General features: G+C 44.1%; 1 protein-coding gene across 1 annotated transcript in view; it reads left to right on the forward strand.

Moving 5' to 3' along the window:
* MED13L (mediator complex subunit 13L) overlaps nucleotides 1–15,387 on the forward strand; it is a 169,932-nt gene extending 154,545 nt beyond the window's left edge. Inside the window, exons 27-31 of the mRNA XM_079956280.1 lie at nucleotides 535–711; nucleotides 3,291–3,445; nucleotides 7,965–8,126; nucleotides 10,138–10,250; nucleotides 12,283–15,387. Coding sequence (XP_079812406.1) covers nucleotides 535–711; nucleotides 3,291–3,445; nucleotides 7,965–8,126; nucleotides 10,138–10,250; nucleotides 12,283–12,415 — 740 coding nt within the window. The 3' untranslated portion in view covers nucleotides 12,416–15,387. The remainder of the gene's footprint in view (nucleotides 1–534; nucleotides 712–3,290; nucleotides 3,446–7,964; nucleotides 8,127–10,137; nucleotides 10,251–12,282) is intronic.
* The last annotated feature ends 1,612 nt before the right edge of the window (nucleotides 15,388–16,999 follow it).

A 16,999-nucleotide genomic window follows, 5' to 3' on the forward strand; every position in this document is an offset into this window, starting at 1 on the left:
TTAAAACCTTTGTCTTCCTCATTGCATGGATATTTTGAGTTAGAGAAAAAGGCTGATTTCAATGCAATGGGGAAACCATGGTTTGACCGTTTGGTTCTCCGTTCACACTTCAGTTCCTTCACTAACTTCCTTGTTTGGCTGAGCCGTGGTTTCCAGTTATGTCCATATCAGCAAGCTTTGCTTTGAACTTGGGTTGCAAATTCAGTTCAACCCATTGTTTCCAATTCAGGCTTGGGGAGGATTAATGTGAACTGGAGATGGCTGATTCAGATGCAACTGCAAACCTTGGTTTGCTTGTACAAAGAATTGTAGAAAGGATTAGTGTGTGAGAGGGAGCAGGAAGAACCCTACATTTTGGTCTGAGGATCAAACAATAGGCAAGCAGCTGTGTTCTGATGGGGCTATGCTGGTATGAGTCCATTTGTTCCTGTTGCTGCTTTTGATAGTCTTAATTTCACACACTTGCACACTCTCTTTTTGATGGTGCCTTGGCCATTCTGAGGCCTGACAAATCTACTCTGCTTCTCTTGACAGATGCTGTCACAATGGGGTCTGTGTTTGGCCGCAGCACTGCTCTTAACTTGCAGTCGTCCCAGCTGAATACGCCACAGGATGCCTCTTGTACACACATCTTGGTGTTTCCAACCTCTGCAACCATCCAAGTCGCTCCAGCAAACTATCCAAATGAGGATGGATTCAGCCCCAATAATGGTAAGTCAGCTGCTGGGCAGCGTGTAGGGAATTGCCCTATAACGTTGATCAAAACATTCTTGCTCTAACAGTCATTGGCAAGCACTGCTGCTTTTATACCAGAAACATGAAGACAAACAATGGGAGCTTCTTGTTCATTGAGAAAAATGGTTTCTTCTTTTTCTGTTCAACTGACTACTTAGCCACGTGCTCTTGTTTAGGAAGCCAAATTGGCCAATATTTGCAAGCTGCACATAGTGAAAAGAAGCCAAGCTTCATTCTTTAATAGCTTTGGCTAATTGCAAAGACTCTGTGTGGTATAGTTTGGCTTTGCTGTGGCTAGTGGGGATTTTGTAAGGGCCGGTTGTTTTCTGACCCTATGACCATATGCGGCAAATATTTTTTTGTGGATGTATGATTTGCCCTGTTGTTCTGTGATTAGCATCAAGCTGATCAGTCTGCATGCTTGCACTGCGCCTGATTCGTAGGTTTCTAGAGGGTCTGGAATCATGTGACAGGGAGGGAGAGAGGCAAATAATGCAAGGCCAGCAGAGATATATGGATAAACTACACAGAACCCAGAAGCTCATTTCCCAAAATGGTTCAGCCTTTTGCAGAAGCTTGGCTATTTGTACTATCCCTATACATATCTCTTAAAATGAAACGGGGAGACGGAGAACAATGTATACCACCTTGAGATCCTTGGAAGATAAAAATGATTTGAATTATTAAGGTTATATTTGTAAAAGCTGCTTCTGAGTGGAAGAGTGATTTTTTATTTATTTAAAAAAATCAGTTTATATCCTGCCCTTCCTCCTCTTGAAGAAATCCACGGAGGCAAACACATAATCAGTAAAACAACTCTTCAGCAATTTTCTGTAGGAAAATTAGGAGAATGTTAGTACTTTTCATCTAGAGAGAGAAGAGGCCTTAAAAATGGATGCAAGTTGCAGTATGAAGGGGGCCCTTCAATGATGGGGGGGGGGGTTAATGCAAAGGCCTGGCTTTGATCTGCTGATGGAATTTAGTGGGCCTCATGGGGGACACCTACCCTCCAACTGTCCTTTTATGGCCCCCAAATTCCTCCTGAGCACAGGGCTTCCAAATATTTAACCTGCATTAACCTAGCCTTTGGGGTTTCATGTGCTAATTGGAGCCATGTCTAAAGGCTAGCATTTTCCAAAATGGTGTTAAGATTTAATTTTCTCAACTCCTTGTTCTATGTTTAATAATTAAAGCCTCTGAAGCCATTAACGCTCTTGTTTGTGCCTCGGAGGCTGTCGAGAGCATGGCAATGGCTTTTTGGTTTGTAGCGCACACGTTTGTAGGAAGCAAGCTTAATAAGCCAGGTTAAAAATCACTTCTGGCTGCTGTCTTTGGATGAGGAGGAGGAGAAGGAAGAGTGATAGATTTGTGGAAGGGAAAAGAAATGCTTCGGAGAAGGTGTGGATGAAAAGAGTAGCCAAAAGGCTCCTGCCCACCCCCATCTCTTGGTCTTTCTCTCTCTGCTGCAAATCAACATCATATACTTTCATTTGTACTAAGTCAAAAGTGGTTTTCTTTTTTCTTTTTGACACACACAACCAGGCAACCCAGTGCCCTTGGAAAGGGGAAAACCATTCACCAAACATTTAGATCTCCTTCACAAACAAGAGATCTGTGTTTGAAAATATTTTTGGAATCGTTACTGAGCAAGAATTTACTGCCACTAACTTCACTTTCAGCAGGGACTTCTTGGAGAGTACATTAAGAAATGGAACAACCTGAATTTTCATGTGTGGTGCATAAAAAGCACATGAGGCAATGTAGGGGGGAAAAACAGACTTTCTCAGCCTAATCTGCCTTGCAGGTCTGTTTTTAGAATGAAGTGAGACGTCATCATGTAACACTGTATTGAGCTCCTTTACTGTATGATATAAACATAGTAAAGAAATAAATATTATTTAATTTAGCATAGCCACATGAAATTCTGCTGTCCTGTATTGAGAGTGACAGTAGGGGAGAGGGAGACGGTTCTCAGCCCTGGTCCCTTGACACAAAAGGTTGCAAGGCTTTGAGCCACTGATGAGCAGTTGCCCAATTAGCACGTGCCCTGTTGAAAACTGAGTCCTGGCTACTCTCCTAATGGAAGGGACACCTGTCCAAAGGCAAATGTTCTAAACAACAACCACAAGCAACACGTTGGCTAATAATATACTGACAATATTTTTATAACATCACACTGTTTCAAAATTCATGAACAGATAACATATAATATATGCATGGAGTCACAAATTAATATGAATCAAACAAATGTTCCATAAACAGAAATGGTAGGTCACTTTCAATGATCACTAATGGTCACTAAAATTTGCAACTCCAAGCACATATTATACATCTTCTGTTTATGAATTTTGAAACAGCGCATACCTTTGTAAACCAAGAAAAGTTTAATTAAAAAAATTGTTGTTTAGAGTGTCCTGTTTTGCAACACGGGATTTTCAAAGGCAAAAGTTAGCAGTTGCCATTCCTCTGTGCGAGCGCTGCCGTGTCCCAAGTCATTCTGTATCCCACAAGGCAACATGACTAATCTCTTCTTTCACTCTTCCTTCCTCTTTGAGATGACATGTTTGTCCTTCCATTCCCGGATGACATGGATAACGACATTGGGATTCTAATGACTGGGAATCTCCACTCGTCTCCCAACTCCTCGCCGGTCCCTTCCCCTGGCTCTCCTTCTGGGATTGGAATAGGACCATCCTTCCAGCATAGCCGGGTAAGTTCCTTTCGATTTCCGCACTATACCCGCTCAGTAGGTAGTGCTCCAAATCCATTATGGGTTTGGGCTCTTGTCTCCCCTCCCTTTCAGTTCAGTCACAAAGTGCTTACTTTAGAGCAGGGGTGGGGAACTTCCTGGGGTCCACATGCAAGGGGAGTGACTCTTCCCTTTGTCCAGTAAGGCTACATTCCAGCCATGCAAAAATTTAAGGGCTTCTGCACTCATTCACCTGCCTGTCCCGACAGTCAAATCCAGCCTCCACCCATACAAGCAAGAGACATCATTGCCATTCAAGGATACATCCCAGCCAGGCAAAAGCACTCAAGGGGGAGCATGCAGCACAGCCCGTGATGGATGTGGCCTCAGTAGAGTCCTGAGGGCTAGATAAAGAGGCCTCGGAGGCCACATTCAGAAGTTCCCTGGGGTCCTGCTCTAGAGTAGCTAGGATTTCTCTGGGGGAGAATGTTTCGCCATGTTGCAAGAAGCAAGCATGACAATTGAATACATTTGGTTCTTTTTGCAAACTGTGCTGAGGTGCCCTTGGCTTCAAGGAATCACATTTAAGGATTCAGTTTTGGAAACGGGCTAGATTTAAGTTTCCACAGAAGGGTTTCTGCAAGAAAAGAGGCTTTCCCCCCACCCCCACCCTCCTCCTTTCCTGCTAGCGATAAAACCATCCATCGGAACGCACACTCTCCAGGTGCTGGGATTTTTATGCAGATTTTGTTTTCTTAGCCCAGGGTGCTTGTAGTTCAGCAGTAAGTTCTCCTTAAAGTGGCTTTTAAGAAGCTGGCTCCAGCATCAAAGCTTATTTAAAATGTAAATTAATTTTGTTAATTTCAGAAAGGAAGGTTCTAACTCTGGAAAGCTTAGTGTATAGTTGAAGTGTTTAGCAAAGTTCCTCCCACTTGCAGCTTCTGTGGCACGAGGCACTTCATGGGGGTTATTATGTATGCCTATCATCCTTTGCTTGGAATGCTCCTGCAACCTGCAGGCTGTGTATTTTTAAGGAGATGGTGGTGGCAGCGGCAGAACCTGTAAAGTGTTTTCTCTTCAAAAGAGAACATTTCCCTTCATCTTCACTTTCAATAAATGAAGGATAATGGGGACAATAAAGTCAATAGAAAGGTTCTGATGCTGCTTTCCTGATTAATAGCACATCTGTGAGTTTCGCATCTCCACTAAGGCAAACATCTGTTTTCTTCTTCTTCTCACTCAAAGTGAAATGGCTTTGTTTTTGCATCCCGGGGGTTACGCATTTACTCCAGTGGCAGGTGCGGAAGTGGTGAGATCTCCAGTGGCCCCTAAAGGCAGCTACTGTGTGGATTTCCTTTGGTGTGGCAGATGCAAATTTTCCAGAATCCTGTTGTTTACTAAGTGTGGCACTGAATGATAGAAATAGGCTGCTGGCCTAGTTTTTATATTGTATTTGTGTGCCCCCCCCCACTGACATTTTCAAGTTCCTGCTCTCTGCGTTAACCTAAATATATTGCAACATGCACACCTGTCCATCGGGTACTTTTTTGGTTCTTAAAAGCAGAGATGCCTCTGTTACCTAACTATCGGGACTCTTCCCAACCCACACCCTTCACATCCTCCTTGGGTATTTTGTCTGGCTTGAACTTTGATAATGCCTCTTGCTTCCCTGGATAGAGGATAGAAAGTGCTTGTAAAACTAGCCTATGGTACAAAGGTCAAATTGCATCCATTGCTCCACTCACTTTCCCCTCTGCCCTGACTAGCTCTGGCATGCGGCCCCCGGAAAGTTCCCCAGAAGAGAAGGTGGTCCTCTGTATGAAATAGGGTCCTCACTCCTGCTTGAAAGTGTAGCCTTGCTATCCGTTCTCTACCTCACCACCTCTGAACCCTTGCAGCCTTCCCATTCTGCACCCAACCCCTGCAGTCTTCAAGCAAACAGGTTGTTCAGTAATTTCTACCAAGTCGTAGCCATTTTTGCAGATTGTTCACAACACGGCGTGACGATCCTGCACAGCCTCAGATTTCTCCCATAATGAGATGAGCGATCAGGGAGTTTGGTAACCCAGCGAGGCCCCTTGTAGGTGAATGCCTTTTGGAGCAACTAGCTTAACCATTAACACGAGCCTGGTAATTGAGGTGTAATTTTTGCTCGTACAAAAGCAGCAGCGTGTGATCATTTCCCCCCCAGGTCAAGGGAGGGCACCCTTTCGTCCGTGGACCTTGTAATTAATTGCTGCGGTTTGCAAGCGAGTGCTGCTTCCATGTCCTGCTGTTGAATTTTCAGCCAGGGGAACTCTGAGGCATTCTGGGTGGACAAACTGGTCACTTTGAGGGCCAGCTTGATGAATAAAGTAATTTCAACTTTAGCAGGGACCTGTTAAGTCGGTCCTTTTGAGGATGTTGTGGTGGTCAAGCTGTCTCTCAAATCACCTGCAGTTACTGTAAAAATGTACCACAACTTTATTGTTTTCTGGAGGAGGGATGGGGTGCATATTTGTATTTTATAACTGAAAACATTATAAAACACTACAAATTTAAAATCTTGAACAGTTCCACGGAGTTTGGAGCCCAACCTGTTTTTAAGGCAATATAGGTTTTTCCTTCTTGATGATTGTCTAAGAAGGCCTTCTGTCATGACTAAGAGCTGGGCTGTGTTTTGTTTTGTTTTGTTTTGTGTGCTTACCAAGAACATTATAATCATCTTCAACGATCTGCTAAAGGAGTTGAGAAGTTAACTACTTTTGTTGGTGCTAGAGGTTTTCCTAAGGAAATTTTTTTAATTGTAACAATTTCTGGTGTTCATTTCTTGTTTCTTGTCAACAATTTCTTGTTCATTTGCATGCAGCAAAAACAATGAATTGTTTTGTTAGCCACTAAGATGTTTTGCTCATGTATGTTTGAAGGATTGCACAAGTGTGCATGTAGATATGAACAAATCCTCCTAATACCAAGCAAATAGGCCTGGAAAATATTTAGTGGAGGAATGCCCCCCTCCCCGTTTCCACTAACCAAATCTCATGTGTTACCCTTCCCAATTACCAAATTGCAGCCTCTCTCTTTATCCATGAAAGGATGGATTTGTAGCTCTTTGAAAAGAAAGATAAGGCAAGATCACCTTTCCATCTCAGCCATATGCCTTCTCCTTCCATAATCTTGGTTGGTCTTCCTGTTGTCCTTGTAAGTTAAATCGCCAGAAGCTGCTTGCCATCTAGTCAGAGATCCCCAAACCATGGTCTGTAAGCCTCATCCAGGTAGTCAGCGATATGTCTGCAAACGTACATTTAAAAACCATATAGCAGGCACATCCAACTTCCAAGAGACTGCGATCTACTCCCACTATATAAAAAACAACGGGCAATGATCTATCCATTGGATTGACCACAGTTGTTGGGCTTTTGGAGGGGAAGCTTCATCAAAGTTGTTGAGCTTTTTGGGGGGAGGTTCAGCCAAAGTTGTTGACATCCCTGCCATAAAGCATCTGGCACAGCACCTTACAATTGCTACATCTGGCAGAAAAATCATTAAGTGCTCTGCCAAGACCCTCAGCAATTTCAGATGGTCTCTGGGAAAGAAAGTTTGAGAATAACTGCACTATACCATTGAAATGTAAGCTAAGACAATCATCCATCACGCCACAGTTTGATCTAAGTGCCTTTAATTACCAGAATGAATGCACAAATTCTGCCATCAATACACTGTGTGATATGCAATACATATAGCAGCATATTCCACATGATACTGGAAGTAACCCATAGGAACAGTGTGACTTGTAGACCAGTTTTGCATTGAACATTGATTGATTTGATGGAAGCTGTTAGCTCCTGCATCCGTCCATATTTCAACCCAACTGATCAACACAAATGTTGATCGGAAATTGTCATGCTCAGAGAGCAAAGAGAAGCCCAGTGGAATACAAATGTATGTTGAAACAAGACATTACATTTGCGTGGTATTCTAGGGTTTGGCAAATTGCCTTCCTTGAAAAGATCTCATAAACTAAAAGTATCTGAATGGGCAGAACTCAAATTACTGTTACTTGGCTGTACGGCATGATTTTCTTTCTTATACAAATATTGGGGCATGTGGTCTATCTGTGTCACCAATATATGCAAATATATATATAGAACCTTAGTTCTCAGTAGTGATGGAACTCACAGGTGGAAAATAATTTTATTTATACATATCCTTGTTATTTATTAGTCAATACTTTATTATTATACTTTATTATTGGACCTGCACTGCATCTTTGTACTTTTGTCCTTCCAGCTTGTGCCACCTTATCATTTACATTTTTGATTCTTTGTTTTCTCTCTGTTTCTTATGCTTGCCCTTCTTAACAGGATCAGTAAAATATTAAATGAGAAAAGGTACAACATTTGCATGATTTGAGGGGAGGACAAGACTGGCAGTCAAATTTGCCACCTCCCTTTAATAAGCCTCCTGTACCAACCAAAGCTAAGTACCCATTGTCTTCTCCATGTGTCGTTCATGCCTAATTTTGCATTTCCTCCCCCTATCCCCCTTCTCGTTTCTCCAGAGCCAAGGAGAACGTCTCCTCTCCCGGGAGGCACCTGAAGAACTGAAGCAGCAGCCTCTTGCTCTGGGGTACTTCGTCTCTACTGCCAAAGCTGAGAACCTCCCTCAGTGGTTCTGGTCATCCTGTCCACAGGCCCAGAATCAGTGTCCCCTCTTTTTGAAGGTTTGTTGGACATTTTTTGAAAAGAATGCCATTGCTTCTTGTGGCATCTGTAACCTGAGTAGAGCTCTTTTACTCTTGGTCATAGATAAGTTCTTAGACCCACCTTTGTAAGCGCCTTGTATGTGCTGTAGAGAAATGCACTCAGGGGAATGTTGCGTTACCGTCTTTGGCACGACCACATCCATCTTATCTCAGCCAGCACGTCTTGCTCTTTTGTAAGAATGTACCTCAAGCGGACAGGACGCGGGTAACGCTGTGGGTTAAACCACAGAGCCTAGGACTTGCCGAAGATCGGTGGTTCGAATCTCTGTGACGGGGTGAGCTCCTGTTGCTTGGTCCCTGCTCCTGCCAACCTAGCAGTTCGAAAGCACGTCAAAGTGCAAGTAGATAAATAGGTACAGTGGGAAGGTAAACGGCATTTCCATGCGCTGCTCTGGTTCGCCAGAAGCGGCTTAGCCAGGCTGGCCACATGACCTGGAAGCTGTATGCCGGCTCCCTTGGCCAATAAAGCGAGATGAGCCCCATAACCCCAGAGTTGTCTGCTACTGGACCTAATGGTCAGGGGTCCCTTTACCTTACCTCAAGGGCAGGGAATTGTAACTGGGTTGTATGCTCCACTTCAGATCCCTGGCTCAATCCCTAGCATCCCCACTTACTGGCACTGAGAAGGGAGCCTCGTTCTGAGACTTAGTCCAAGTTTCATGGCTAAGCATGGATTCAAATTCCTGTCTCCCTAGTCCAAGCCCTCTTGGATGGCCAGAAACCTCATTTTAATGTTCACAGGCTTTCTTCCCATCTCTCCTACCCCAATGCCCACAATGCCCACCCTGGACCAGATTCATTCATGAATGCTGTTCATAATTCAACTTGGTGGTATTGTTAAAACTGGGACCAAAGCTCTCAAGGGTTCCTCTTGCCTTCCTGTGAGGTGCTTGGCCAGGGTGGGGAGGGAGGACACTTACCTAGATCAGCTGCAAACTAAGCACCTCACTGAAATGCATGTGGGCTTGCCAAACATGGTGATAGCAGCTTTGGTCAGCAAAAACAGATTCTGATGTGATGTGGTTGGGCAGCGAGGGCCAAAATTGATTTGTTAGGGGTTCCCCAGGGCACCTCCCTTGCATTCACCCCCCCCCTTTCATATTTGCAGAATTTCCATAGCTCCACCCTCCCCGTAAGCGGCAAGAACCAGTCTTGATCTCTGGCTGAAGGCAGTGGCATAGTGTGGGGGGTGCAGGGGGGGGGGGGCCGGCCGCACCGGGCGCAACATCTGGGGGGGCACTCACCGCCTCCGGAGTCACCAAAGAGCCTCGGGCGCAGGCTGTAGCAGAGCCCCATGTCTCGTGGAACCGACGAGCTGTGCGCGCGTCCAGACTGAAGGCATCCGGCAGGCAGTGGCTCTCAGCGCTCGCCGCGGTCCCCACGCGCCAGGGCCGTGGAGGGCGCGCCAGGCAGCCCCTCCTCACAGCCCCGCCGCCGCTGCTGCTGCTGCAGCTGCTGGGCCATGTTGCATTTTCCTCCTCCGGGCAAGCGGCGTCGTTTGGGCAGCAGCGCCAGCGGCAACTTGCCTCAGATCACCTGACACGGACCCGCCTCCGCCACCGTGGCAGCAAGAAGAAGCTGGCAGCGGCGGCAGGTTAGGGGTTGGGGCGCAAATTACTTGCCTTGCCCCGGGTTAGGGGGCGCAAATTTCTTGCCTTGCCCCGGGTGCTGACAACCCACGCTACGCCGCTGGCTGAAGGAACTCTTTGGCCAGCTTTCCCCCCACCAAGTTGAAGGAAATGTCTTTGGCCAGTATTTGTCATGGGCATCTTTTGGGCATGTTTTGAGAAGGTTGTGGTTCAAGGGGATGGAGGAGAGAGCAGAACCGCTCTGTAGATTACAACCCCGCTAGCCCAAGGCCTTTGGTCACCTTAGAGTAGCTGCTCCCTCGTCGTCAGGTGGTGGTTATGAACCTGGAAGGAAACTGCAGCAGCCCTGCGTGGTGACACCTGTCTTTCCCCCAAAACAGGCATCGTTGCATCACCACATCTCTGTCGCTCACACGGATGAACTCCTCCCTGCACGGAACTCCCAGAGGGTTCCCCATCCCTTGGACTCTAAAACCACATCTGATGTTCTGAGGTAACTGAGTTTTGTGTCTTTTCAAGCCCCGGAAATAAGTGCTGGCCTTTGACCAGCCCTTTGATCTTTGCTCATCTGCTTTGAAAGATGTCTGTTGGCTTGTTCTGCAGACCTTTATGGGAGGGGCATGTGCAAACAGCCCTCCTTTCCGTTGGCCTATCATTGCAGGGCAATGGTGGCTGGTGCACAACAGGACTAGTGGGATGGAAAGCAGGGAGACCAACGGTGGGCAGATCCAATGAAAAGCAGAGCTGATTCTACCCCATCCTCATCCCTGCTGCATCCTACAAGGGCCTCGCTAAGGCGCTGCAACCTGTCAGATCCACCACTAGACTGGCTGTAAGGAAGAAGGCAGATGGTTGGAGAGCTAGCAAAGGGCAGATTGAGGTTTGCGGGGCAACACCCCATTCACCAGCCAGCCTCCACTGTTGCAGGAATTTCCAGCCTAGCTGCCAGGAAGGTTGAGCCAGAGAGTGGTGAGGAATCGTCACTAGCATTTGACAACATCCTTGATAGGAAAAGCCTGAAACTTTGAAGATTTTAGAGCAGGCATAGGCAAACTCGGCCCTCCAGATGTTTTGGGACTACAACTCCCATCATCCCTAGCTAACAGGACCAGTGGTCAGGGATGATGGGAGTTGTAGTCCCCAAACATCTGGAGGGCCAAGTTTGCCTATGCCTGTCTTAGAGATAAGGTCATTTATTTATTAAAGCTAGTGTCTATTGTATTTTTTGGTGGCCAAGGGAAGGTACTCACAATCTCCTCTTAGAGCCTTGCCATATACAGTTGTGTCTTGGAGAAAGAAGCTACATTTCACCCTGCCCTTTAGGCAGGGCTATGCTTCTCAATATTCTGTCTTTCAAAAATGGAACAGCAAGCTGATCTCAAAATATTGAGCAGTAGGAAAGAGAAACCTCCTTTCTTACAGACCTCCCCCAGGTGTTAAGATCAGCAGGCAGGGTGCCCTTGGTAGTCCCACCTCCCTCCGACGTCTGGGGAGGGTGCCTTGGGATAAAGCATTCTTTGTGGGAGCCCCTAGGCTGCAGAATTCTCTCTCCACAGAGGTGTGCCTGGCACCTTTGCAACACAGCTCTTGTCAAATGCAGAAGGCATACTTACCCTCCTGCGATGTATACTTTTTTCAGTTCAATTCTCAAACCTTTATTGGCATTTACACAAGATTCCAATAAGGTTCAGTACAATAAAATCACTCAGCAAAATCTGCACCTAACACTTAATTTAATGTTGTATAATATTCACAAATCCTCATTGCATGTTGCAGAAACCTGGCTACTATCTCCATCTTACCACCTAACAACAACAACAACAACAACAACAATAATAGTAAAAAAAAAATGTATTATTTATACCCCGCCCATCTGACTGTGTTGCCCCAGCCACTTTGGGGGGCTTCCAATATATATAAGAACATAATAAGACATTACACATTAAAAAGATTCCCTGTACAGGGCTGCCTTCAGATGTCTTCTAAAAGTCAGACCGTTGTTCATTTCCTTGACATTTGATGGGAGGGTGTTCCACAGGGTGGGTGCCACTACCGAGAAGGCCTTCTGCCTGCTGCACCTTATTTCTGTGTATTAAAGAGTTTTTAATACTGTGTTTTGATTGTCATAACCTGCCCTGGAACCTGCTGGTGAAGGGCTGGTAATTGATATATCAGAATAATAATAATAATAATAATGATAATAATAATAATAATAATAATAATAATAATAATAATAATAATAATAATATTTATACCCCGCCCATCTGGCTGGGTTTCCTCAGCCACTCTGGGCGGCTCCCAACAGAATATTAGAAACACAACAAAACATCAAACATTAAAAACTTCTCCAAACTATCTAAAAGTCCGATAGTTGTTTATTTCCTGATGGGAGGGTGTTCCACAGGAAGGGCGCCACTACTGAGCAGGCCCTAAAGTAGAAGCCTTGGGAAGTGCAGGTTGTGGGACAGAAGGAGCCCCTTGTCCTGACCCACCATCCCCTTTCTTTCCCTTCTCCTCTCCTGCAGGTTTGTGCTGGAGCAGTACAATGCACTGTCGTGGCTCACTTGCAACCCCGCAACTCAGGACCGCAGCTCCTGCCTTCCTGTCCACTTTGTGGTGCTCACACAGCTATACAATGCCATCATGAACATCCTCTAATCACCCGGAAGCGCCTGGATGACCTTCCCCTTCAACCTGAGAAAGACGGGCCGTGGCTCACGAGGGTCGGAGGAGCCCTTCTCCTCGTCGGACCCCAGCCTCTGGGGCCCAAGCAGCGCCTTGTTTCTTCCAGGAATAATAACAGGAGGCTTCTCCCGTGTTTGTGGAGTGTGCCTGGTGGGCCACATCAGGACTTCTGCCAAGCATACCAGACAGTGAGATGTACCGCAACCTCAAGGGCAGTGTTAACGCAGTGGCAGGATGTTAATGGAACAACGGACCACAGAAGACAGTGTCCTTCCGTTTTGTTATTTCTTTTTTTTGTTGTTGTTATTTTCTGTTTTGTTTCGCACAGATCTCTTTGCCTAAGAGACAAGTGCCCTCCTTCCGAGCGAAACGTTGTCGTGACCAGTTTGGGTGGCCCAAAACTCTTTTAACATTGTTCCTTGAAAAACCGCCGGATGAACGTGGCTGCAGTGAAGAACCAGTTCTTGTAGTCTTTTCAAAAGAAAAATAGTGGGATTTCTGTCTACCTGCAATTCCTGTCTGAGTGGATTGGGTTGAATGCATGCATTTGTTACCTGTCCATGTAGATGCGAACGGTCTTGGAGATGCTCTCTTCGAGTTTTGTTTGTTTGTTAATTTATTAATGGGGGCTGTTAAATTATAGAGGACCAGGTACAGTAGTTGATCCAGCTATGCTCTGCCAAGAAGTATTTATCGACATACCTCGCATTCTTCTGACTGAGAAATGGGGTAAAAACCATGGAGGAAATCCAAAAAACAAAAAACAAGTTAGGAAGAGCATTCGAGGAAGAACTTTAGGAGTCACTATTTTTATTATTATTATTATTACTATCTTTGGTGGACTTTTTTTGGTTAAGGAACTCTAGCGAGGTTTAAATAAAGTCACATGAACAATAACGCAATGCAGGACAACTGACCAGTGGGAGGCAATAAAACACTTTAGCGTCGAGGCAAATTGAAGGGAGAAATACTGATTAAGAGAGGAGTCTGATGGATGTGGAAATTATTCCCGAAGCTCAAGTCACCTATAATCTGGGAGAGACTCATCTGTCATATATTCGTGTGTGTTACGTATGTATGTGTGATATATATGTGCATACACACACACACACACACACACACACACAGATTGTTTACACTCTTATCAGTTTTGAATCTGGTGTATTTGTCTATAGGAAGAAAAATATTATTTCAAAGAAATAATTTTTAAAAGTTGTATCATTAAATTAGTACTTGAAAATGAAAGAACACTGAGGTAGGAAAAAATGAATCAGTTTAGTTAAAATGTTTGCCATTTTTTAAAAAAAGTTTAAAACAAATCATATTATTTTTATGACTCCTTAATTCTAGGATTTGAGAAGTCTATGCTGTTAAAAGATCCCATTTCTAAAGTTTCTCTTTGCACTGTGGGCAGGCTTGGGCTGCTTTAAAGAAGAGGAATCAAGTATTGTGGGGACGTGGTCCAGGTTGCTGACCATCATCCCTGGAGAGAATACCATTTTTGAAGTTCTTCCAAAAGTCCGTCTTGTTCTGGTTAAAAAAAAAAAAGGAGAAGAAGAAAATAATAATAATAATAATTAATTAAAATTTCTATGACTTTAAAGAATATTTTTCTTGAAATGATGGTGTAAGGTTTTAAAACAAAATTTATTATTAAAAATAATAATAATAATCCCATGCGTGATGGGTGAAGGGATCGGTCAGAGGAAGACCCTGTAAATGGATCGCTTTTATTCTCTGCTCTAGGGGCAGGGCAGGGCAGGGCAGGGGGGACCTTTGCAATGTACAGGAGGGGGAAAATCAGATATATCAAAACCATTTGTATCTAATGTATACAGTGTAAAATTGATTTTAAAAAAATATTGCATTACTATTTTTTCTTAATCAGAAAGGAAAATTCTCAAGGCCTTTTGAAGAGCATTAAAAGATGAAGATTGTAAACTTGTATACAAAAAAAAAAAAAAACTTGGTGAGGAAAACTATGTAAAGTTATCTTTTACCATTTTTGGGATTCTTTGTTCCCAAAATTCACCTGAACTTTGAATTAGAGATGGATTTACTTTTACCTTTTTTCTTTTTAATGGGCTGTTTTTACCAAGGGGGTTCTTTCCTTCCCCAGAGATCCAGTTCTAATGCAAAAATTAAAATGCCTCCCCCCCCACCCCACAAATAAGGGGATGGAGGGGTAGCGAGAAGTAGTTTTCATCTGGTGGTGTTTTTATTTAATTTTTTTAAGTTAATAGAAGCTGGTAACATATTTATACATTTTTGTGCAAAATAAATGAATGGCAATAGATTTTAAAAAGAAAAAAAATCTTATGTACTTCAGTGTGAAAATCTGTATAATATTTCCCTTTAAAATATGCATTATTTTACTTGTGAGTTTTTTACTGAATTAATCTGAAATGTACAAGCCCTGGATTTCCTACAGAGTGAAGAAGTTATTTTATTTTTTTTAATTTCTAATTTTGGAAATCATGCAGAAATTGGAATTATAACAGTTTGAGCGAAGTGGGGTGGGGTGGGGTGGGTGGAGGCAGGCAAGGGGTGTGCAGGGGGTGTCCAGCATGCTTGTATGTATATTTCAGAACCTTTTTTAAATGTAAAAGCTGTACATTTCTTGGGGAGGGGGGGGAGGGGAGGGGAGTTCTGAGCTTTTTTTCCCCCCTTGAGCATTTTTGCAGTGAGCCTCTTTTATATATAGCCAAGAATTTGAAACAAAAACAAAACAAAACGAGAAAAAAAAGAACTACGTGAAGTTCATTTTAAATCTTACAGTATATCGCTGGTACAATACACTAAAAAAAAAAAAAAGACTTTGATAAAAAGAAGAAACAATAATAATAAAGACCTCCATTTTAAATGTCATTCATATATACCTTGTGGATGAGAGCTATATACTTTTACACACTTTTTTAGATGAATAAATTATTGAATTACTGAAACTCGTGTGGGTTTTGCCGCTCTATTTACGTGCTGGTGACTCAACAAGCTGCTCGCCAGCCCATGTTGAGTTAACTGTGCTTTTTTGGGGAGAAAAGGACAAGGCGATAGGATAGCTCGGTTAGTAGAGCACAAGACTCTTAATCTCAGAGCTGTGGGTAAAAAGGGCAAAAGATCCCTGCATCGCAGTGGGTTCGATTAGATGAAGCTTGCCCCTTCCAACACTACTATTCTATGATTCCACAGTCGTGAAACATTGGCCTTGTTCCAGCATATCATAGTAGACCAGGGCTGCATTCACACGACAGTTTATTCCATTTCCTCCACGTTTCCACTTTATTTAAGCTGTCACACCACGTAAAAGCTGCTCCCAGAAATCTAACACAGTACAGTGCATCTTAAAGCACTCATTTCTCTGTTACTTGATTCGGGGGGTGGGGGGGGGAGAGGCCATTTGCAACCTCAACCCAGAAAATCACGGGAGGAAAGCAACGAACTTTGGGGCGATAATCCTGGTATACAGTTATTTCCTGCCATTTTAATGGAAGCAGGCATGTGCTGAAAGGGTGGGGGATGATCACAGTTGTGCCACACCAACTGGTCTGAATGAAATTCAGAAACACTAGTATTATAATTGGGAAAAATTTCAATTTACCTGGGCTGCATAAATGTTCTGACTCCTCCCGAATCCTTTTAGTGCATCACAACTGTGCTTTGCAGGGGCTGATGGGGAATTGTAGTCCAAAACCTCACAAGAGTGCCAAGTTGCCAAAGCCTGCTTTCAGGTCCAGGATAAAGCCTCTACAACTTCTTGTTTGCAGGAGGCTTTCCTGATACTGTCGTAACTTGGAAGTCGAATGAAATCCTTTCTGGAAGTCCGTTCGACTTCCAAAATGTTTGGAAACCAAAGCATGGCTTCTGATTGGCTGCAGGAAGCTCCTGCAGCCAATCAGAAGCTGCGGAAGCCCCGTCGGACGTTTGGCTTCCAAAAACAGTTTGCAAACTGGAACAGTCACTTCTGGGTTTGCGGCGTTCGGGAGCCAAAAGGTTTGAGAACTAAGCTGTTCGAAAACCAAGGTGCGACTGTACTTCCAATTGTCTTTCCCCACCCTTCTCACAAGGATACTTTGCTTGAGTAGGGGAGGAGGGGCCACTGGCATGGAGGGCTGTGGGCATGCTCTCTTAATACTTGGCTTTCCTAAAGTTTCTCTAGAAAAACCTCCAAAATGATTGCTTAACCCTTCTCTAAATAGAAAAGAAAGAGACTGCCCTAGAGAACTTGGGGGGGGGGGGAAATGAACCAATTGCTTGGGAAGGTTTATCCCTCCTGTCAACTAGAATGGACCAGGGATACTTTCCCCCCAACTCTATGACTTTACTGTGCAATGCAGTCTCTACAGCTATTTTGGATGGGATAGGAGCGATCTACCATCACTCCCCAAGTTTTCCAAAGCCTTCATCTGAGATTTATAATGCAGGATGGTGCCCTGAAAAGCATAATTCCGATTCTGTGAAATTTACTGGGAAGAGAAAAGGAAAAATTTGGGTTTCTCAGCATTCCATCCTATCTATAACTTTCCTTATTATAATAACGGGCTCCAGAGGGCACACATA

Source organism: Podarcis cretensis (genome assembly GCF_951804945.1).
Source record: "Podarcis cretensis genome assembly, chromosome: 16".
Classification (NCBI taxonomy): domain Eukaryota; kingdom Metazoa; phylum Chordata; class Lepidosauria; order Squamata; family Lacertidae; genus Podarcis; species Podarcis cretensis.